The following is a 25,353-nucleotide window of genomic DNA, read 5'->3' as shown; positions in this document are numbered from 1 at the left end:
GAGCTGGGGCCTAAAGGCTTTGGGGAGGAGAGGGGCTGGGGCCAAAAGGCTTGGGGGAGGAGAGGGGCTGGGGCCAAAAGGCTTGGGGGAGGAGAGGGGCTGGGGCCAAAAGGCTTGGGGGAGGAGAGGGGATGGGGCCAAAAGGCTTGGGGGAGGAGAGAGGCTGGGGCCTAAAGGCTTGGGGGAGGAGAGGGGCTGGGGCCTAAAGGCTTGGGGGAGGAGAGGCTCTTGGGCCAAAAGGCTTGGGGGAGGAGAGGGGCTTGGGCCAAAAGGCTTGGGGGAGGAGAGGGGCTGGGGCCAAAACGCTTGGCTTCATGAATGTTATACTGCATCTAAACAAAGTAAATATTTGTTAAGATTAAGTTAAGTTCTATTCATCAGTTGGGGTTTATATAAGCTACAATATGAGGTGTTAAACCTAGCATCAAAGTGAATCCTTGTAGCTGTGTGGGCTAATACAGTCAAAAGGTTTGGCATGGGGTAAGTTGAGAAAATGTAATTATTTTCTTCCCAGACATGATGCAAGGCATAATCACTGGGATATGAATGAGGTGACAATACGGCCTGGCCTACATTAAAAGTATTTTCAGAAGTATAAAGTGTTTTTTAGTGGTTAAGCCTGTGCTAAAAGATGATTGGGTCACCATTGTTCCTGTTCCCAAGAAAGCTAAGGTAAATCAGCTAAACGACTAGCACTCACTTCCGTCATCATGAAGTGCTTTGAGAGACTAGTCAAGGACCATATCACCTCCACCCTACCTGACACCCTAGACCCACTCCAATTTGCTTACCGCCCAAATAGGTCCACAGACGATGCAATCTCAACCACACTGCACACTGCCCTAACCCATCTGGGCAAGAGGAATACCTATGTGAGAATGCTGTTCATCGACTACAGCTCAGCATTTAACACCATAGTGCCCTCCAAACTCGTCATCGAGCTCGAGACCCTGGGTCTCGACCCCGCCCTGTGCAACTGGGTACTGGACCTCCTGACGGGCCGCCCCCAGGTGGTGAGGGTAGGTAACAACATCTTCACCCCGCTGATCCTCAACACTGGGGCCCCACAAGGGTGCGTTCTGAGCCCTCTCCTGTACTCCCTGTTCACCCACGACTACGTGGCCACGCACGCCTCCAACTCAATCATCAAGTTTGCGGACGACACAACAGTGGTAGGCTTGATTACCAACAATGACGAGACGGCCTACAGGGAGGAGGTGAGGGCCCTCGGATTGTGGTGTCAGGAAAATAACCTCACACTCAACGTCAACAAAACTAAGGAGATGATTGTGGACTTCAGGAAACAGTAGAGGGAACACCCCCCTATCCACATCGATGGAAAGTAGTGGAGAGGGTAGTAAGTTTTAAGTTCCTCGGCGTACACATCACAGACAAACTGAATTGGTCCACCCACACAGACAGCATTGTGAAGAAGGCGCAGCAGCGCCTCTTCAACCTCAGGAGGCTGAAGAAATTCGGCTTGTCACCAAAAGCACTCACAAACTTCTACAGATGCACAATCGAGAGCATCCTGTCGGGCTGTATCACCGCCTGGTACGCCAACTGCTCAGCCCACAACCATAAGGCTCTCCAGAGGGTAGTGAGGTCTGCACAACGCATCACCGGGGGCAAACTACCTGCCCTCCAGGACACCTAAACCACCCGATGTCACAGGAAGGCCATAAAGATCATCAAGGACAACAACAACCTGAGCCACTGCCTGTTCACCCCGCTATCATCCAGAAGGTGATGTCAGTACAGGTGCATCAAAGCTGGGACCGAGAGACTGAAAAACAGCTTCTATCTCAAGGCCATCAGACTGTTAAACAGCCACCACTAACATTGAGTGGCTGCTGCCAACACACTGACTCAACTCAAGCCCTTTAATAATGGGAATTTATGTAAAATATATCACTAGCCACTTTAAACAATGCTACTTAATATAATGTTTACATACCCTACATTATTCATCTCATATGTCTACGTATATACTGTACTCTATATCATCTACTGCATCTCTATGTAATACATGTATCACTAGCCACTTTAAACTATGCCACTTTGTTTACATACTCATCTCATGTGTATATACTGTACTCGATACCATCTACTGCATCTTGCCTATGCCGTTCTGTACCATCACTCATTCATATATTTTTATGTACATATTCTTTATCCCTTTACACTTGTGTGTATAAGGTAGTAGTTTTGGAATTGTTAGTTAGATTACTCGTTGGTTATTACTGCATTGTCGGAACTAGAAACACAAGCATTTCGCTACACTCACATTAACATCTGCTAACCATGTATATTGGACAGATACATTATTTGATTTTAAATGATTTAAAAAAACTAAAAGTGATTGATTGTGTTGAAATAAGTTTGGGAAATAAAGATAGAAATGGATTTTAAAAGTTTGTGGTAATATTTAATTCAGTACAGAATGGTGAAGGCGGCTTAACTTCTATTTTATTTTGTTTAACCTTTATTAAACTAGGCAAGTCAGTTAAGAACAAGTTCGTATTTACAATGATGGCCTACCCTGGCCAAACCCTAACCCATACTGTGCGCCTGTCACGTTCTGACCTTTATTTCCTTTGTTTTGTCTTTATTTAGTATGGTCAGGGTGTGAGTTGGGGTGGGTAGTCTATGTTAGTTTTTCTATATTTTCTATTTCTGTGTCTGGCCTGATATGGTTCTCAATCAGAGGCAGCTGTCTATCGTTGTCCCTGATTGAGAACCATATTTAGGTAGCCTGTTTTCCTTTGTGTTTTGTGGGTGGTTATTTTCAGTCTTTGTGTGTCTGCACCAGATAGAACTGTTTTGGTTGTCATTTTGTATTTCGGTTGTATTTTTGAAGTGTTCACTTTCTTATTAAAAAGATTAACACTAGCTGCGCTTTGGTCCTCCTCTCTTTCTCCCCAAGACAACCGTTACAGCGCCACAGTACTGGACTCCCAATCACGGACGGTTTTGATACAGCCTGTAACTTACCCTGTCCCGTAGCTCAACTTACCCCAGTAAATTGTGCAAAGAGACCACTTGTTTTAGGACAAGCGAGGTTTTCAATACTATAATGTTTACATGAATTCTGAATATTTTCAGGGATACACAACACCCTGAAATAAATGTACCTACTGTATCTTTGATATAAATAATATTGGGGTTTATGCTGAAGTGATGCTGAATGTACAAAATGGCTCAACTTACCCCACATAATTATATGAATACAATTGAGAAAGAAAGAGTGAATTGATTTTTCTGACTACAACAGCAATCATAGTTCCCACCAAGTAAGCCAGAATATTGCTTTAATTTGCTTCTCAACTCATCTCAGTGACATAACTGATTCCTCTACAGTGATAACTGGGTTGTTTATCCTTATGATGGAATATTACATTATATAATATCAAATGGTATCTAGACAATAGTCACGTTGGCATGAAGGATCGTGAGACAGACTCAGGAATGCGTAATATGGGTTTTTACTTCACCCAAATGACGGAGTGCGTTTAAAGGCGCGGGGACGAAGACCGAACAAACACGTAACAAAAACACAGGGTTGAAACCCAAAACAATAGACCGAGGAGGACCTCGAATAAACACACACACACACATAATGATTAACACACAGGACGAGAACCGTAATCATCTGCGCAATCCACAAGAGCACGAAAGCCCAAAACCCACAGCACGGGTACTCACACGACCAACGGACATAGTAACAATAATCGACAGGACAATGGAAACCAAGGACACACTTATACAATTACTAATCACTGGGAATAGGGGCCCAGGTGTGCGTAATGAAATTTCCAGAGGTATCCGTGACAACATTCATTTGTTTGCTTCTGCATTTTATCCACAAACTAGCGAACCTGGATTTGTCAGAACACATCCTAAATGGCACCCTACTCTTTATGGATAAAATGAGTGCACTATGTAGGGAATACAGTGTCATTAGGGACGTAGGGAATAAGGGGACGTAGGGAATAAGGTGCGATTAGGGATGCAGTGTTGAAACACTGCATCACCACCTCATTACCAGTGACATAACGGGTGTTCCATGCGTCACACATTAACAATGAGATCAATGCCGCCGTGTACACGAATAAGTCCTATAAATGACGTGCCATTAGGTTTTATCACCAAGCGTGGCTGTCTCAGTCTGTGTTAGGCCTACATCTCACCCTCCTGTAGAGTCTTCTGGGACAGCACTCAGCAAACACCAAAGACCTCTGAGCCACAGCACACACACACACAGCACCATTCAACACCTTACACACTGCAATCCTGCACTACTAGGCTGAATTGCTGGGTCTCTCTCTCTCTCTCTCTCTCTCTCTCTCTCTCTCTCTCTCTCTCTCTCTCTCTCTCTCTCTCTCTCTCTCTCTCTCTCACACTTCACCTGTGAGTTCAACAGCATAACAGTATATCTGTAGGTCAGATCCCAGAGTAAGTGGACCCCCTTCTGTTCTGTATCTGTCTCCGTGTGTAGGCGACTAGCTCAGCGTGCTGGCCTGCCACCGATGTTTATCACTATCAACCACCGTTTCCCGAGCAACACAACAGTATCCCAGGCTTTGATGCTCTGCCAAGGCCTATTTCTGCTCACTGTTGGGTGTGCATTCCTATGATGCGTCCAAAATAGCACCATTGGTCAAAAGGAGTGCACTACTGTATACAGGGAATAGGGTGGGTGCTTTACTGTGCTAGTCTGCAGTGCACACAGACACGGTGCATTCTGGGGCCAATCTAAGACCATCTAATGCTATGCTGAATAGCTTATCTTTCTGCTGATGCTAGAGGGATACATTCCTAGAGGAAAAGGTGCTATATAGAACCAAAAAGGGTTCTAATGGCTGTCCACATAGGAGAACACTTTGAAGAACCCCTTTTGTTAACATTTAGAACCCTTTTGGTTCTAGGTAGAACCGTTTTGGGTTCCATTTAGAACTCTTCCACAGAGGGTTCTACATGGAACCCAAAAGAGTTCTAACTGGAACCAAAAAGGATTCTACATGGAACCAAAAAGGGTTCCCCTATGTAGACAGCCGCAGGACCCTTTTGGAACCCTGTATACTGTATGTATGAACCTACTGCTACAGGAGATCTTCTGAAAGAAGTTCTGTAATGGACTCCACCACACACCTGCTCATATCATTGTTCAGAAGTGCTAGGATCATTTTACTCTGGGTTCCTTCCATTGTGGCCTAATCTGTTCTACCAAGCGGAGCTCTTTAATGTAATACAAACACTGTGCTGGGCTCCTACAGCGGAACAGACAATTATAAGATAAGGTATCATATAGAACTAGTGGAAGAGCTGTTCTGTTCATGTGCAGAACCAGGATTGGCTCCACAGAGATGGACAGAAGGTCCTGAAATACTTGGAGTGAGCAGCATGTTTGACATGTAACGAAACAAGTTATAGCGGGTAGAACTGTATATCTGCATTGAAGTGGATATAGCAGGTTTTTTTTTTTACCTTAAAATATTGGATGCTGTTTCTATAGTTTAAAACAAGAAAGCCCTCTAAGCTAAACACAATCTTTTCAACAATGTTGTATTCTATGTGAGGTTATCACAGCCGAAAGCAGTCCTTTAGAATTCCTTTAAATTATTTTCTTGTTGTAGTTAAATCAACACTTCAATGTATCTAATTAGATACAAGACAAGATATTTACATCAACTCATGTCAGCAGTGAAGTCAATACTAAACAGGCCTCGCTGGACCTGTGGCTGTATAAGTATTTTACGAATTGTTTTCCAGCAGAGGTGCTTATCTATTAGATCTAATTATTTCGTTTTTTAAATTAAAACTAGTGTAACACACACCGGATAGGTGCAGTGAAAGGAGTTGTTTTACAGGGTCAGCCAGAGTAGTACGGCGACCCTACAGCAAAGTAGGGTTAAGTGCCTTTTTCACCTTGACGGCTCGGATATTCTAACCTGGCCCAACGCTCTAACCGCTAGGCTACTTGCCGCCCTACAGTATACCTACAGTATGGTGCAGGTATCTAAACTCCCATCTTCAAATACAGCCCCCCCCCCCCATTTTCCCTAGTAAGTGTATCTCTCCAGACATTGAGTTATCTAGTATGCGGCCACTCACTGTCTGTCTCTGTGTGTGCTTACTCTCGGTAGATCTGCTCATGTCCCCTGCCAATTACATAATCATGTCGGGAGCTGGTGGGGAAGATGCCAGAAGAAGTGTTATATTAGAGAAGTGCTTAAAGTAGCGCTCTGTTCAATTGCATCATGTGCCATCTGTTTCGTAAGAGGGAGATAACAGTATTTACATTTTGGAGTTTGTGGCAAACTGTTACTGACTGTTAAGGACAGTTACTGGCTCCTACTGACCGACTCATGGCAGCTCTGAGCCTTGTTTGGTTGATGAAATGTGACACCTTATTCTCTATATAGTGCACTACTTTTGACCTATATATTGCACTATAATAGTTCAAAACAAATGTACTGTAGGGGATAGGGTGGCATTTGGGACACGGCCCTAGCACACCACAAGTTTAAGTAAATCTTAAATGAATCTGTTAAAATGATATCAACTCCAAGAGTTGATATATTGCAGTGGAAATGCTTGTGAAATATTAAGAATCGTACTCCTCCAACTCCATTGAAAGCATTGGCTCGTTCATTTCTACGATTTATGTGAACCCTCAGCGACACTCAGGTGCTACGTTAAACCAAATGTATATTTCCTTCAAATCACATTTACCTCTCATGGCGAGCTAGGAAATCTGTGCTGGAGAAAAAGGCCAAACAAATTGTACGAATTGAAACCAGCTGATAAGGAGAAAGTGCTGAGTAAAATATGCTCTTATCTCCGTGATTCAGCTCTACGTGAGAGAGCTGACAGAAACACATTCATAAAGGCCCTTCTGTCCTGGTATTAACCTAACTCAATGCTTTCAGCTATTCTTTCCAGTATTGCCCAACTCAATACTTTTAGCTATAGGCTATTTCACTTTCTTAAAACTGAACAATCTATCCATAACGGGTACAAAATGGGACTGGGTACAGAGTGGGCTCCGGAATGCCACACAACCGTGTTAGCCCACTGAGCTAAAGCCTAGGCATTCGCTCAGGGAGTCAACGCAAGTCATCACGGTCTCAGGGACGGTTACTCTTCATGGAGCATGGTACACAGCTGAATACTAGTCTATATGAATATTATATCCAGTAGTCTATGTATTTCTCTCTTGTGTGTCAGGTACAGGTACAGTTCAACAACTGTGGATGTACATGTTACATCAGTAGCTGAATACATGTAATAAAGACAACACAGTCATTACAATTAGGTGGGCAGTAGCCTAGAATACAAATCCTAAGTTTTCTTTGTTTCAGCTTGTGTTTCAGACATAAGGAAGTGGATGGCTGCAAACGTTCTACTTTTAAACTCGGACAAAAGGTCCCGAGAAACAAAGAGATCTTCTGTTGAATCTGACAGTGAATCTTAATGGTTGTACAGTCGTCTCAAATAAAACTGTGGAGGACCTCGGCGTTACTCTGGACCCTGATCTCTCTTTTGACGAACATATCAAGACTGTTTAAAGGACAGCTTTTTTTCCATCTACGTAACATTGCAAAAATCAGAAACTTTCTGTCCAAAAATGCAAAAATTATGCAGAAAAATGAATCCATGCTTTTGTTACTTCTAGGTTAGACTACTGCAATACTCTACTTTCCGGCTACACGGATAAAGCACTAAATAAACTTCAGTTAGTGCTAAATACGGCTGCTAGAATCCTGACTAGAACCAAAAAATTTGATCATATTACTGCAGTGCTAGCCTCCCTACACTGGCTTCCTGTCAAAGCAAGGGCTAATTTCAAGGTTTTACTGCTAACCCACAAAGCATTACATGGGTTTACTCCTACCTATCTCTCTGATTTGGTCCTGCCGTACATACCGACACGTACGCTACGGTCACAAGACTCAGGCCTCCTAATTGTCCCTAGAATTTCTAAGCAAACAGGTGGAGGCAGGACTTTCTCCTATAGAGCTCCATTTTTATGGAATGGTCTGCCTACCCATGTGAGAGACGCAAACTCGGTCTCAACCTTTAAATCTTTACTGAAGACTCATCTCTTCAGTGGGTGATATGATTGAGTGTAGTCTGGCCCAGGAGTGTGAAGGTGAATGGAAAGGCTCTGGAGCAACGAACTGCCCTTGCTGTCTCTGGCTGGCCGGTTCCCCTCTTTCCACTGTGATTCTCTGACTCTAACCATATTACAGGGGCTGAGTCACTGGGTTACTGGTGCTCTTTCATGCCGTCGCTAGGAGGGGTGCGTCACTTGAGTGGGTTGAGACACTGATGTGATCTTCCTGTCTGGGTTGGCGCCACCCCTTGGGTTGTGCCGTGGCAGAGATCTTTGTGGGCTATACTCGGCCTTGTCTCAGGATGGTAAGTTGGTGGTTGAAAATATCCCTCTAGTGGTGTGGGGGCTGTGCTTTGGCAAAGTGGGTGGGGTTATATCCTTCCTGTTTGGCTATCAACGGATGGGGCCACAGTGTCTCCTGACCCCTCCTGTCTCAGCCTCCAGTATTTATGCTGCAGTAGTTTATGTGTCGGGGGGCTAGGGTCAGTTTGTTATATCTGGAGTACTTCTCCTGTCTTATCCGGTGTCCTGGGTGAATTTAAGTATGCTCTCTCTAATTCTCTCTTTCTCTCTTTCTTTCTCTCTCTCGGAGGACCTGAGCCCTAGGACCATGCCTCAGGACTACCTGGCATGATGACTCCTTGCTGTCCCCAGTCCACCTGGCCGTGCTGCTGCTCCAGTTTCAACTGTTCTGCCTGTGATTATTATTATTTTACCATGCTGGTCATTTATCAACATTTGAACATCTTGGCCATGTTCTGTTATAATCTCCACCCGGCACAGCAAGAAGAGGACTGGCCACCCCTCATAGCCTGGTTCCTCTCTAGGTTTCTTCCTAGGTTTTGGCCTTTCTAGGGAGTTTTTCCTAGCCACCATGCTTCTACACCGGCATTGCTTGCTGTTTGGGGTTTTAGGCTGGCTTTCTGTACAGCACTATGAGATATCAGCTGATGTACGAAGGGCTATATAAATACATTTGATTTGATTTGATACGTTTTCTTTCAAAGCTTAGCGAGGTATAGCCATTTTGCAAATATGATTTTATTTCCTGAAATCCAGGCAGACAGCACTAGAGACTAAGCTCATTTACGAGTGCTATTTCAAGGATGTATTAGGATGCTATTCCAGTGCTCTTACCGCCAGAATGGATCCAAGGGAGTGCATCTGGAAGTATTTGCAAAATTCTGACAGCTTCAAAGCAAACGGTATGCTCGGCGCGCAGACGTCTCGGCAATGGATGAATTAAACAGTCTTCCATTCAAATCGCTGTGGAACACGCGCTTCCATCTGCTCAATTGCATTAGAATCAAGTCAAGTTCTTCAAAGGGGAAAACAAATCCAACGTATAATGAGAATGTGTTGATTCCACTGTTAACATCATCATTTACACGTCTCAGTGTTGGATGACTGAGCTACTTGGAGAAGCTCCTACATCGTTATCAGTTCATCATAGTAGTCGTATGCAAACATAGAGACGTGTAGTATTACCAAATACTGTAGGCCTACATTGTGTAAAAAGAGTGGTGTTTTACAATTATCATTGAACGTTTATTTATGTACAGGCTAACAGAAATGCTTGGCATTGTATAGCGTAGTCGCTGTCTGTATCGTTCAACGTATCGGATGTATTCCAGACAGTTATTCATATGTTCAACTAATCAACAAGCCCTTGGTAGAATCAAATGTGCTGGTTCTGGAATACATTAAATAGCCTGTGTGCGGACCTGGTCTGTATCATGGTCCATTTGGGACAGCACCTAATGAAAACGTTAAACATGTATTTAAAGTGTAATAGTATGTCAAAGTGGCACCAACATAACCCAACCAACAACATAACTCAAACAGTATAGGTTAGTGCTCCAAGCTATACCGTAGAAACGTCCCATAATAAATAGGGATGTTTTCTTTTCTTACCTTGATCTAGTAATCGTAGAGAGTGATGAAACGTGGGGTCCAGTTTGTCCTTCTCCGCCATCAGCTCCGGTAAGTACTTTTCCGTATCCATCTCGTCCCGTGCCTTTGGTCCACGCCGTCCACAAAATGATTCAGAAGAGATACAATTCAAAAACCTCGCCTTATTCCCAACACCTGCCCTCACCGAAACTATCCGCTGTAAATTATTTTTAAAAAAAATAAAATAAATGCGGCAATGTCATTTGCAGTCACTATAACAACATCGCATAAGTAGTTCAAAGCTGTAACATCGAACAAAAACTGTCGTGCGCGGGTGTCTCTGGTAGGAATTCCGTTATCCCAGCGGTGTAGTAGCCTATGTGTTCACCGTGACCGTGCAGACCCCTCGCATGCAACACCGCCGAACTAGAAGCTCTCTGCTTTCTGTAAACAAGATCTTTGAAGATCCCCCGGAACGTCTCCAGTAGCAACGAGGGCTCATTCCAGCTCCTCTACTATTGGTTGCTGATCAGTGTGCAACCCAATGGAATGTAGTCGTTAAAGGGCGGGCGCTCGAGAGCGAGCGGAACAGTTGGAACTGTCCTTGGTGCTGATTCCGCCGCGCAAGGCTATGGGTTGTTAGATGTGACACGAGCCAGCAACGAGCTGAATTACATGAACATTAACAACAGTCCGTCTCATCAGATTGTTAAATTGTACAAAACAAATGTGCCAAAACCCAATAGCAAATCAATATGCACATACAGTGCGTTCGGAAGGTATACAGACCCTTTGACTTTTCCCACATTTTGTTATAGCCTTATTCTAAAATTGATTAAATAAAAACAAATCCTCATCAATCTACACATAATACCCCATAATGACGATGCGAAAACTATTTAGAAATTTGTTCAAATTAAAAATATATATATATATATTTTAAAAAGTTTATTAAAAAAATACCTTATTTATTTATATAAGAATTCTGACCCTTTGCTCTGAGACTCGAAATTGAGGTCAGCTGCATCATGTTTCCACTGATAATCCTTGAGCTGTTTCTACAACTTGATTGGAGTCCACCTGTGATAATTTCAATAGATTGGATACGATTTGAAAAGGCACACACCTGTCTATATAAGGTCGCACAGTTGCAAGTGCATGTAAGAGCAACAACCAAGCCATGAGGTTGAAGGAATTGTCCTTAGAACTCCGAGACAGGATTGTGTCGAGGCACAGATCTGGAGAAGGGCACCAAAACATTTCTGCAGCATTGAAGGTCCCCAAGAACACGGTGGTCTCCATCATTCTTAAATGGAAGAAGTTTGGAAACACCAAGACTCTTCCTAGAGCTGGTCGCCCGGCCAAATTGAGCAATCGGGGGAGAAGGACCTTGGTCAGGGAGGTGACCAAGAACCCGATGGTCACTCCGACAGAGCTACAGACTTCCTTTGTGGAGATGGGAGAACAAGAAGGACAACCATCTCCACAGCACTCCACCAATCAGGCCTTTATGATAGAGTGGCCAGACGGAAGCCACTCCTCAGTAAAAGGCACATGACAGCCAGCTTGGAGTTTGCCAAAAGGCACCTAAAGGACTCTCAGACCATGAGAAACAAGATTTTTGGTCTGATGAAACCAAGATTAAACTATTTGGCCTGAATGCCAAGCATCATGTCTGGAGGAAACCTGGCACCATCCCTACGGTGAAGCATGGTGGTGACAGCAGTATGCTGTGGTGGTGTTTTTCAGCGGCAGGGTTGAAGGATTGAAGTCAGGGTTGAAGGAAAGATGAACGGAGAAAAGTACAGAGAGATCCTTCATAAAAACCTGCTCCAGAGCACTCAAAACCTCAGACTGGGGTGAAGGTTAACCTTCCAACAGGACAACGACCCTAAGCACACAGCCAAAACAATGCAGGAGTTGCTTCAGGACAAGTCTCTGAATGTCCTTGAGTGGCCCAGCCAGAGCCCAGACTTGAACATCTCAGGAGAGACCTGAAAATATCTGAGCAGCGATGCACCTCATTTAAAAAAATATATATATGCAAACATTTCTACAAACCTGTTTTTGATTTTTCATTATGGGGTATTGTGTGTAGATTGATGATAAAAATAATGAGAAAAATAATACATAATTTAATCCATTTTAGAATAGGACTGTAATGTAACAAAATGTGGAAAAAGTCAAGGGGTCTGAATTTTTCCTGAATGCACTGTATATACCAATGCCTTATATCAGTGTCCTATGTATTTTTTGGTGTAAATGTGTCATGCTACACACTGTACATAGGCACTCTTTGTTGTAGTTTCAACAGAACCGATTCTAGAAATGAGACATAGGAGAGTGCATTTAGGTTCACTTTGAGAGTTGCATGTTATACACTGTGGGGGAAATAATCATTAATAAAAAGGTTCATTTGCAGCCTGGTCCCATAGACTAGATTTAACATACTAATGTAAATCTGGGACACTCAAATTAGTATGCTATGTTATGTTTGACATGGTTGTAGAAGACAGATGGTTATTTGTCTAATGACCCAAAGGATGTGAGTTCAAATCTCATCACAGAAACTGTTCAACTACTAGCAACTACTTAGCATGTCAGCTATCCCTTCCCCTAACCCTTTTAGCTAACCCTAACCCTAACCCTTTTAGCTAACCCTAACCCTTTTAGCTAACCCTAACCCTAACCTTAACCCTTTAACCTAATTCCTTAATAACTCCTAGAATTTGTAACATATCATACATTTTACTAATTCGTAAAATATAGTACGTTTTGCAAATTTGTAACATATTATAAGTTTCGCAAATCCATACATAAATTATAATATGAATTGTAATTCATAACATATCTTACATAATGGGTGATGGACATGCACAAATGTATACATACCATACGAAACGCAACATTTCATACTAACTGGAGTGGCTTGGATTTAGTTACAGAATAATATGAAACGATCTGAGACCAGGTTGTCATATGTCACATTCAAGCTGTGGGCTCTTTAAAAAACAACTCTTAACTGCTGGTCTTAACGAATTGGTTTAGCGTTTAGTCCTGACAGCAGATTCGGTCATCCACTTACAAATTCTCCCAACTGTCAAAACAATGTGAGCGATCATCTCTAATGGCTGACCATGGCCTGACGGGTAGCCAACGATGTCAACTGTTCTGTATGCCTCGGTTCTCTGTTGCAACATGTGGGCGATTTCAGGAGGCTGCTGAAGGGAGAATAGATCATAATAATGGCTGGAACGGAGTCAATGGAATGGCATCAAACACATGGAAACCATTCCACTAATTCTGCATCAACCATTACTACGAGCCCGTCCTCCCCAAATAAGGTGCCACCAACCGCTGGGGCGGCAGCGTAGCCTAGTGGTTAGAGCGTTGGACTAGTAACCGGAAGGTTGCGAGTTCAAACCCCTGAGCTGACAGGGTACAAATCTGTCATTCTCACCCTGAACAGGCAGTTAACCCACTGTTCCCAGGCCGTCATTGAAAATAAGAATATGTTCTTAACTGACTTGCCTGGTTAAATAAAGGTAAAATAAAAAAATAAAACCACCTGTGGTATATTTTTTTTACCATGGTTTAAAATGACGAACACGACTTTAACAGGGGAGAGGATGACTGCCATACTTGAAACTAAATGGGCTTTTTTCTTCTCTGATTACCTTTATGAATGGATTGTTTTGATACACGACTCCTCAGGTTCCTTTCACTTAAGACAACCATTCAACAGATCAGAGGAAGTCCATCCACCTTACTATATAGGTCACGCTGACCCTTTAAGAAAGTCTGTGCATTTATTATGCCATTCGTTGCATTTTCTCTACAAAACAAACAAACACAAACAACCAAAAATGTATCAACATGAACTATATTTTATTCAATTAGGCCTGCGTGTTTTCTATGTTCTGCTCAATGTGTATTGCCCATATCACTACAGTTGTGTTGATAATGCAGGATCAGATTTAGGCCTGGATTGAATCAGACGTTTCATCACAGAATTAGTTCAAGTATCACACGAGTCAGTGTATAGAGACGTATGGAATGTCTCGTGAATATTTGCTCATATCACAGAAACCCTCATCTATAATTGACTGATTGTATAAAATGAGGTACGAGTTTGACTTGAACACACAGGGAACCCACAGCAGCATATCAGCCCAGAAGTTGAGAAGTGTTTTTACAGAACGGAGAGTCTACATAATTTACACTATGAAGGGATGAACAGGTGCTTCTAACTCAAGTAAAATCATTATTTCAGTGGGAGATGTGGTCAAAATAGAGGCTCCTGTCGATATGTGTGGAGGATGCAGAGGTATGCCCCAGGTGGGCGTTATATAGCACGTAGGATGATAAGAACAGATTATATAATGAAGATTACCAAAGGTTGAGAGAAGTTTCTCTCCTCCTTCTCAATAACTTGGCTGAGATGCGACCCAGAAGCTATGAGCAGGGCTGGTTCAATGCTTTTGTCTTTGTCCTCAACAAACTTTGATGTGAGCCTTTGTTTACTTACTCTGAAAGAACTGCTCGGGCGGTATATCATAGGTTTACACACAGTAGTTATAGGTAACAGCATGCTTAACATATTCTAATGTAGTATTCTGCAGTCAGTGCCATGTTCAGCTAACTGCACATCCTGACAATGATCCACATAGAACAGGAACGTATTTTTAAATGTCATACTTTGTTTGGTATTTCATATATATTGAATCGAGCTGATGCAAACGCTGGAGACAGTCACAGTCCTACACAGTAGCATGTGATATGACATAACAATGTAGCTAATAGTGATATTTTTGAATTCCCCTTCTCATCTTCAACCTCAGATATTAATCCTCACTGAAACCTTGCCCAGTAATTGTCCAGACACCTGTTTACGGATGTTTAGCTGTAAAGAAGAGAAAAAAAATATGTCATGAAACAGCTTACAATTTAATCTCTCTTTCATGGGCCATAAAAACAGGCTCAAATGGAGTAATCTCCTTTTCCGAAAAGAGGACTTATTTATACATATGCAGCCATCTGTTGCTCTTGGTCGTCTTTGAAAAGAGTTGTCTCTGAACTAAACAAAGTGTTGTTCTTCCTGCTCTCCATCTGAACCGGCAACTAGCTCTCACAGGCTCAAGTCAGAATTAGACGTTCATCCATGTTTCTCAAACATCAACTCCACAATTTTAAGGTCAGGGTTAAGTTTAATCATTCACCCCCGAAATCTTAATGTTAAGGCATTAACTCTGAATGGTTAAGGTAAGAGTTAACGTTTGGGATAGGCTAAAAATCAAATGTCTCAAAATCAACTTTCTATTGCTGGATTTGAACTTGCAACCTCTGGAATCACATGCTTACGACCATCGCCATCCACAAGATATTAGCAAAACCAAAACCTAGTTTAAGGTAACAGCGCTCACTGTTGCCCCTAGAGGCCGGTTTCCACGTCATCTCCAGATGTCCTCAGACCTGGATGGATGTTGAACACTGACTTGTATCACTGGTGACCTGGCTGGAACCAGAGACAAACATCTCTTCCAGCAATGTTGTTATTTAACAGAGAAAAACTCCTGCAAGACATCTATTTCCAACGAAAGGTGAATCAAAGTTGGTGAAGTAACTTGTTTTCATAATTTTTAGGCCACTGCGGGAGCAGTGAAAGGATTTACCTGCACGCGCGCACGCACGCACGCACACACACACACACACATGCACAAAAACACACATGGCTCCAGTTATCAGACGAAGGTGTAACAGAGGACTGAGTCATTACATTGACAGAGAGTGTTTTATCTTCACACTGAGCCTCTACCTGTTTCCCTGCTGCTCCAAAGTGGCCTCATATTTAGTAGCTCAACACAGTAAGTATAATATTAATGACACCAGTAACTGAAGATGGCCTAGACCTATATACCCAGAGGTTTCAGTGAATCATGGTTTCTGTTGCGCACGGAATTGCGGTACCACGTACCGCTAGCAGTATGTGTTTCATACAGTCTCTTCAGACAGTATTCACCTTTCTATTGGCCTGGGATGACTTATACAAAATGTTGTGGAGCAGGTACATTGCCTTGAGAAAGTGGTCATACCCCTTGACTTTTTCAACATTTTGTTGCAGCCTGAATTTAAATTTGATTAAATATCGTTCTTTTCTCCCACCCATATAGACATAATACCCCATGATGACAAAGTGAAAACATGTTTTTAGAAGTTTTTGCAAAGTTATTGAAAATTAAATACAGAAATATCTCATTTACATAAGTACTCACACTCCCGAGTCAATACTTTGTAGAAACACCTTTGAGTCAGTTGTCTTGGGTATGTCTGTATCAGCTTTGCACAATATTGTGTGTAGATGGGTGAAAAAAATATATATTGAATTCAGGCTGTAACAACAAAATGTGGAATAAGTCAAGGGGTATGAATACTTTCTGTATGTGAAAGAAAGTACATGAAAAAATATCTAAACACTTTTTTAAATTCTGCATGACAGTGTTTCTTCTCATTCTAGTCACAGAATGATGCTTTTCTTTGCATGAAAAACAAAAGATACAGTTGAGTTAACTCAGCCATCTGTTATAATTAAGAACAAAGACAATGACTCAAAAACCAACTCACACTTTGGTAACTCAAAGAAAAGTACCTCTTCTAAACTTTATAGGGCTTGACAAACAGATAAACCGAGATGAAGAAGAACAACAAGACACTTTCCCAACTGTAAAAACAAAAACACGCAAAAAAAACACTTTGCCAAATGTCAGCTTTCAATTTCCCCATACTAAACTAAACTCACCTGCTCGGCTTCTAGCTGTGTTGTCACCTCTGGACTGATTATGCCGTGATGTGTCTTGGGGCTGATGGGTGGGCAGTCTGCCTAACGTCTCACATCACAGACCTAATATGCAATGTGTTAATGTCTTCCACTGATGTTATATGCAGTGTGATTCTCTATCAGTTCTCTCTTTCTCTTCCACAGGTTTTCCCTGCCATCAATCATCTCCCTGATTGATTGGCAATTTCACAACATTTACAGAGGTAGCGTTAGTGCGTATGTGTGTGTTTGGTGGTGATCAGCTGCTATTTTTAAAGTGACAACACTGCCTCCTATTGAAAATATGTATCAGCACAATAGTAAAACCCTGTACTCTGTTTACTGTATTCTGCTATCAGCCCAACAGGCAGTATCATAAGGACACAACACTCAATGACATACATTTCATTTCAATTCCATCAAGCCAAAATATGGAGAGAAAAAACGAATCTCTGATGATCATTAAATTCAAACGTAATAGCCTGTTCAATACTTTAAGATGCTCAAGAGAGCTCAAGAAACGTTCACAGTAGCATGGCGTCATGTAATAGCCCATAAATATGACTCTCATTTCAGAACCTTGAACTACACGGATGCTTACAATCATCATCTCTGTGATAAGAAGTGTTCTGTTTCTGCTGTGATCATGGGCCCTGGTCAAAAGTAGTGCAGTATATAGGGAATAGGGTGCCATTTGGGAAGCAACCTCAGCATATGTTGGTTTGCTGGCAGCTATAGCCAGCACTGTATCGCCACACCTTTTATTCAAAGTTCAAGCTGTGCATCAGAGTTACTTTACCCATAGGGCGGGGCACAATTGGCCCAGTGTCGTCCGGGTTTGGCCAGAGTAGGCCGTCATTGTAAATAAGAATTTGTTCTTAACTAACTTGCCTAGTTAAATAAAGGGTAAAGAAATACTCCACAGTTTGAGTGGCAACTCAGAGACACACACCTAGACTGTGCAACGTCTGTTCTGACCTCTTCCTTCAAAGAGATTTTTGTTAGATGTCTCAAACACCACAAAGTGAAGGACACCTTGGAGCAGTCACTCACTGGCGTGCGTACATCCACTAAACAGGTGTTCAATACAATGATACTGCAAGCATCAATCACGTGCATTGTTGATCTCTGTGTCCCCTGGCTATGAAGAGACTGTTCTCTTTTGGAAGTGTGTGTGTGTGTGTGTGTGTGTGTGTGTGTGTGTGTGTGTGTGTGTGTGTGTGTGTGTGTGTGTGTGTGTGTGTGTGTGTGTGTGTGTGTGTGTGTGTGTGTGTGTGTGTGTGTGTGTGTGTGTGTGTGTGTGTGTGTGTGTGTGTGTGTGTGTGTGTGTGTGTGTGTGTGTGTGTGTGTGTGACAGAAGCCTAATGAGAGGCTGCCAGCCCAACACAGGTAAACAAATCAATGGCACCAGGCAGGAGAGAACCCAAGGTTGACCCACCCACCCACACACAGACACACACACACACACACACACAGTATAGGGAACAGGGTGTACTTTTGTGCATGGCATGTGGCTACCACCGAGACATTTACCATGAAAAACAAATGTATTATTCAATCAGTGGACACCTGGTCAACAGCTGTAATTATTACCAGTACTTTAACCCGACCACCTACTGTCCCCAGGGGATTCTCAGCCTCACAATATTGCTTTCAACAGGTCCAGACAGCATGTATTTGAATTAAGTTCATGCAAAGATGAACCTGTATATGTGAAGGACAGACATGCCTGCCTCCGCATGTTGTACTTTCTATTTCTGTCAGCCTCACCTACAGTAGGTGTTGTTCTGCATAACATTTCTCCTACACAGGATACTGGCTGTGTCTATACTGACTCGCTGACTAACATGTCTCTGCATGTCTCTGCATGTCTGTTTATTGGGAGCATCAGAAGAACAGTGTCTGCATCCCATAGCAGCAGGAAGTAGGGGTGTTGAGGGTGCTGCAGCACCCCCTGACAGATCTGAATTAACATGTATATATTAATTTTAAAAGTTGTGCAGGTGCCTTTGCTAGTGTTAGCGGACAGATATAGATGTCTGCAGCGTGGGCAAAAACATTTTTTCAGCCTCTCAGCTTTGGCAAAAAAAAGGTAGCTGTATAATTAAGAACAGTATCTTGCAGGATTCAGTAATTGTAATTGTAAGAGTTGTTGCCTTGTCCCTTTCTCTGTGATTGTCATCATAATGGGATCCATAAAGAACAAAACTCTGTCCTCAAAAACATACATCAAAAGGTGCGAAGTTATGGGCAAAGACACAAAACAACCACATCAATTGAAATATTTTTCTTGGTCAAATAATATGGGAAACAACCACTTTTTGTGCAGTATTAATTCATTTATCCTTACAAACCACTTAATGTAAATGCACGTTACTCTTTATAGGCTGGTCATCTTGTCATGTTTTGTCATTAATTATCATGTCTTGTCCCTGTGCTTCCCCTTCTATTCGTTTCCCTCTGCTGGTCTTATTAGGTTCTTTCCCTCTTTCTATCCCTCTCTCTCCCCCTCCCTCTCTCACTCTCTCGCTCTCTCTTCTCTCTATCGTTCCGTTCCTGCTCCCAGCTGTTCCTATTCCCCTAATCATCATTTAGTCTTCCCACACCTGTTCCCGATCCTTTTCCCTGATTAGAGTCCCTATTTCTCTCCTTGTTTTCCGTACCTGCCCTGTCGGATCCTCATCTATAATTCACCGTGCTGTGTCTATGTTTTACCCTGTCGTGTCGTGTTTCCCTCAGATGCTGCGTGGTGAGCAGGTGTCTGAGTCTGCTAGGTTCAAGTGCCTTCCCGAGGCAACCTGCAGTTCTCGATCAAGTCTCCAGTCTGTTCTCGTCTTTACGAGTAGTATTATGCTTTTTGTTTTGTTAAGTTTCTTACTGGATTAAAAACTCTGTTTTCGCCAAGTCGCTTTTGGGTCCTCATTCACCTGCATGACACATCTAGGTTGTACCTGTAGACTTTCCATCACCGTGAAGAAAAACAATGACCAATACAGTAATTGAGGACATTGAGACATCAAATTGTTTGTCATGAGGCAATGATGTAGCTCAGTTGGTAAAGCATGGAGCTTGCAACACTAGAGTTGTGGGTTTGATTCTCACGGGGAAAACGTATGCTACTGTAAGTTGCTCAGGGTAACCTAGTAAAATGAAAGAATAGACCATTTCTATTTCCACATAGAAATGTGTTGCATTTGCAAAGTATTTTAAGAAACTGAAAAAAAAATATCAAGCAAGTATTTGTATATTGTATTATCAGATAAACGGTTGTGTAAAGATAATTATCACACTCAAATTACAAATGCTGGTGAACACTCACACAAAATGTTCACAACAGTAGTGCTCTGGGCCTTTGCTAGTCCTGTATTAGCAGACCAATGTAGACATCTTCAGGTAAGGCATTTTGTTTTCTTTCTTCTCCCCCACCCCCAAACTACTTCCCGCAGCTATGTCGATTCCCTATAGAGGACACTAACTTATGGGAAACAGGTGCACTATATAGGGAATAAGGTGCCAAATGGGACGCAAACAATGTCTCCCATCACACAAGACAGGCCAACTGAGAGCAGCCAAGTCAGTCAGTGAGCTAATAGGCGTAACGTCCCTCAACGTAGTTAGTAGACCTACAGTACAGACATGGTTAGTAGACCTACAGACATGGTTAGTAGAACTACAGTACAGACATGGTTAGTAGACCTACAGACATGGTTAGTAGAACTACAGTACAGACATGGTTAGTAGACCTACAGACATGGTTAGTAGACCTACAGTACAGACATGGTTAGTAGACCTACAGTACAGACATGGTTAGTAGACCTACAGTACAGACATGGTTAGTAGACCTACAGACATGGTTAGTAGAACTACAGTACAGACATGGTTAGTAGACCTACAGTACAGACATGGTTAGTAGACCTACAGTACAGACATGGTTAGTAGACCTACAGACATGGTTAGTAGAACTACAGTACAGACATGGTTAGTAGACCTACAGACATGGTTAGTAGAACTACAGTACAGACATGGTTAGTAGACCTACAGACATGGTTAGTAGACCTTCAGTACAGACATGGTTAGTAGACCTACAGACATGGTTAGTAGAACTACAGTACAGACATGGTTAGTAGACCTACAGACATGGTTAGTAGACCTTCAGTACAGACATGGTTAGTAGACCTACAGACATGGTTAGTAGACCTTCAGTACAGACATGGTTAGTATACCTACAGTACAGACATGGTTAGTAGACCTTCAGTACAGACATGGTTAGTAGACCTACAGACATGGTTAGTAGACCTACAGTACAGACATGGTTAGTAGACCTATAGTACAGACATGGTTAGTAGACCTATAGTACATACATGGTTAGTAGACCTTCAGTACAGACATGGTTAGTAGACCTACAGACATGGTTAGTAGAACTACAGTACAGACATGGTTAGTAGACCTACAGACATGGTTAGTAGACCTTCAGTACAGACATGGTTAGTAGACCTACAGACATGGTTAGTAGAACTACAGTACAGACATGGTTATTAGACCTTCAGTACAGACATGGTTAGTAGACCTTCAGTACAGACATGGTTAGTAGACCTTCAGTACAGACATGGTTAGTAGACCTACAGTACAGACATGGTTAGTAGACCTATAGTACAGACATGGTAAGTAGACCTTCAGTACAGACATGGTTAGTAGACCTACAGACATGGTTAGTAGAACTACAGTACAGACAGGGTTAGTAGACCTACAGACATGGTTAGTAGACCTTCAGTACAGACATGGTTAGTAGACCTACAGTACAGACATGGTTAGTAGACCTATAGTACAGACATGGTTAGTAGACCTACATTACATACATGGTTAGTAGACCTATAGTGCAGACATGGTTAGTAGACCTTCAGTACAGACATGGTTAGTAGACCTACAGACATGGTTAGTAGAACTACAGTACAGACATGGTTAGTAGACCTACAGACATGGTTAGTAGACCTTCAGTACAGACATGGTTAGTAGACCTACAGACATGGTTAGTAGAACTACAGTACAGACATGGTTAGTAGACCTATAGTACAGACATGGTTAGTAGACCTTCAGTACAGACATGGTTAGTAGACCTACAGACATGGTTAGTAGAACTACAGTACAGACATGGTTAGTAGACCTACAGACATGGTTAGTAGACCTTCAGTACAGACATGGTTAGTAGACCTACAGACATGGTTAGTAGAACTACAGTACAGACATGGTTAGTAGAACTACAGTACATACATGGTTAGTAGACCTTCAGTACAGACATGGTTAGTATACCTACAGACATGGTTAGTAGAACTACAGTACAGACATGGTTAGTAGAACTACAGTACAGACATGGTTAGTAGACCTACAGACATGGTTAGTAGAACTACAGTACAGACATGGTTAGTAGACCTTCAGACATGGTTAGTAGACCTTCAGTACAGACATGGTTAGTAGACCTACAGACATGGTTAGTAGAACTACAGTACAGACATGGTTAGTAGACCTACAGTACAGACATGGTTAGTAGACCTATAGTACAGACATGGTTATTAAAACTTCAGTACAGACATGGTTAGTAGACCTACAGACATGGTTAGTAGAACTACAGTACAGACATGGTTAGTAGACCTACAGACATGGTTAGTAGAACTACAGTACAGACATGGTTAGTAGAACTACAGTACAGACATGGTTAGTAGACCTTCAGTACAGACATGGTTAGTAGACCTACAGTACAGACATGGTTAGTAGAACTACAGTACAGACATGGTTAGTAGACCTTCATTACAGACATGGTTAGTAGACCTTCAGTACAGACATGGTTAGTAGAACTACAGTACAGACATGGTTAGTAGAACTACAGTACAGACATGGTTAGTAGACCTTCAGTACAGACATGGTTAGTAGACCTACAGACATGGTTAGTAGAACTACAGTACAGACATGGTTAGTAGACCTACAGACATGGTTAGTAGAACTACAGTACAGACATGGTTAGTAGACCTACAGACATGCATTTACATTACATTTAAGTCATTTAGCAGACGCTCTTATCCAGAGCGACTTATAAATTGGTGCATTCACTTTATGACATCCAGTGGAACAGTCACTTTACAATAGTGCATCTAAATCTTAAATGGGGGGGGGGTGAGAAGGATTACTTATCCTATCCTAGGTATTCCTTAAAGAGGTGGGGTTTCAGGTGTCTCCGGAAGATGGTGATTGACTCCGCTGTCCTGGCGTCGTGAGGGAGTTTGTTCCACCATTGGGGGGCCAGAGCAGCGAACAGTTTTGACTGGGCTGAGCGGGAACTGGACTTCCTCAGTGATAGGGAGGCGAGCAGGTCAGAGGTGGATGAACGCAGTGCCCTTGTTTGGGTGTAGGGCCTGATCAGAGCCTGGAGGTACTGAGGTGCCGTTCCCCTCACAGCTCCGTAGGCAAGCACCATGGTCTTGTAGCGGATGCGAGCTTCAACTGGAAGCCAGTGGAGAGAGCGGAGGAGCGGGGTGACGTGAGAGAACTTGGGAAGGTTGAACACCAGACGGGCTGCGGCGTTCTGGATGAGTTGTAGGGGTTTAATGGAACAGGCAGGGAGCCCAGCCAACAGCGAGTTGCAGTAATCCAGACGGGAGATGACAAGTGCCTGGATTAGGACCTGCGCCGCTTCCTGTGTGAGGCAGGGTCGTACTCTGCGGATGTTGTAGAGCATGAACCTACAGGAACGGGCCACCGCCTTGATGTTAGTTGAGAACGACAGGGTGTTGTCCAGGATCACGCCAAGGTTCTTAGCGCTCTGGGAGGAGGACACAATGGAGTTGTCAACCGTGATGGCGAGATCATGGAACGGGCAGTCCTTCCCCGGGAGGAAGAGCAGCTCTGTCTTGCCGAGGTTCAGCTTGAGGTGGTGATCCGTCATCCACACTGATATGTCTGCCAGACATGCAGAGATGCGATTCGCCACCTGGTCATCAGAAGGGGGAAAGGAGAAGATTAATTGTGTGTCGTCTGCATAGCAATGATAGGAGAGACCATGTGAGGTTATGACAGAGCCAAGTGACTTGGTGTATAGCGAGAATAGGAGAGGGCCTAGAACAGAGCCCTGGGGACACCAGTGGTGAGAGCGCGTGGTGAGGAGACAGATTCTCGCCACGCCACCTGGTAGGAGCGACCTGTCAGGTAGGACGCAATCCAAGCGTGGGCCGCGCCGGAGATGCCCAACTCGGAGAGGGTGGAGAGGAGGATCTGATGGTTCACAGTATCGAAGGCAGCCGATAGGTCTAGAAGGATGAGAGCAGAGGAGAGAGAGTTAGCTTTAGCGGTGCGGAGCGCCTCCGTGATACAGAGAAGAGCAGTCTCAGTTGAATGACTAGTCTTGAAACCTGACTGATTTGGATCAAGAAGGTCATTCTGAGAGAGATAGCGGGAGAGCTGGCCAAGGACAGCACGTTCAAGAGTTTTGGAGAGAAAAGAAAGAAGGGATGCTGGTCTGTAGTTGTTGACATCGGAGGGATCGAGTGTAGGTTTTTTCAGAAGGGGTGCAACTCTCGCTCTCTTGAAGACGGAAGGGACGTAGCCAGCGGTCAGGGATGAGTTAGTAGACATGGTTAGTAGACCTACAGTACAGACATGGTTAGTAGACCTACAGTACAGACATGGTTAGTAGACCTTCAGTACAGACATGGTTAGTAGACCTACAGTCCAAACATGGTTAGTAGACTTACAGCCATGGTTAGTAGACCTTCAGCCTTGGTTAGTAGACCTTCAGCCTTGGTTAGTAGACTTACAGCCATGGTTAGTAGACCTTCAGCCTTGGTTAGTAGACCTTCAGCCTTGGTTAGTAGACCTCCAGCCTTGGTTAGTAGACCTCCAGCCTTGGTTAGTAGACCTTCAGTACAGCCATGGTTAGTTTACCTTCGTTACAGCCAGCGCTGTCGTCAACATGCTACAGCACACACACACCCTCCTCGCCCTCTTTTCCCCCATGCAGAATTGGGGTACTGGGTTTTCCCACAGATAAGAAATAATCATATGAAATCAGAATTGCTTACAGGTCTCTGTATCCTAGAGAAACAAAATATAGACAAGAGAGGCGGGGGGACATGACCCCAGGGCGAGGGCATTGGAATGTGGTGAGATTTCACACATGGTGCACAGAGACCCCTTCTCCTCCCATCTCTGTTGAAGGAATAAAGGGACAAAGACAGATATATTCAAAGGGTTAGTTGTTCTTTCATCCTAAAAAGTGAACCATTAACAACAACCATAAAGGGGAAAATAAATAATGTAATGATACAAAATGTTGTATCAATCAAATTGAAGAAATTATGAACTAAATGTAATTTCAGGGGGTATTGTGCGAGAGATTTTGCTTCAAATCGCTGCAGTTGTACCTAGCCCATCTGTAAATAGCCCATCCAATCTACCTACCTCATCCCCATATTGTTTTTATTTACTTTTCTGCTCTTTTGCACATCAGTATTTCTAATTGCACATCATCATCTGCACATCT

General features: G+C 43.0%; 1 protein-coding gene across 1 annotated transcript in view; it reads right to left on the bottom strand.

Moving 5' to 3' along the window:
* Positions 1-10,450, bottom strand: part of LOC124012233 (KH domain-containing, RNA-binding, signal transduction-associated protein 3-like) — a 177,451-nt gene extending 167,001 nt beyond the window's left edge. Inside the window, exon 1 of the mRNA XM_046325709.1 lies at positions 10,034-10,450. Coding sequence (XP_046181665.1) covers positions 10,034-10,124 — 91 coding nt within the window. The 5' untranslated portion in view covers positions 10,125-10,450. The remainder of the gene's footprint in view (positions 1-10,033) is intronic.
* Between the last annotated feature and the right edge of the window lie 14,903 nt (positions 10,451-25,353).

The sequence above is a fragment of the Oncorhynchus gorbuscha genome, linkage group LG24, assembly GCF_021184085.1.
Source record: "Oncorhynchus gorbuscha isolate QuinsamMale2020 ecotype Even-year linkage group LG24, OgorEven_v1.0, whole genome shotgun sequence".
Classification (NCBI taxonomy): Eukaryota; Metazoa; Chordata; class Actinopteri; order Salmoniformes; family Salmonidae; genus Oncorhynchus; species Oncorhynchus gorbuscha.
The sequence above is the reverse complement of the archived record's forward strand: the minus strand, read 5'-3'. Positions and strand labels throughout refer to the sequence as shown.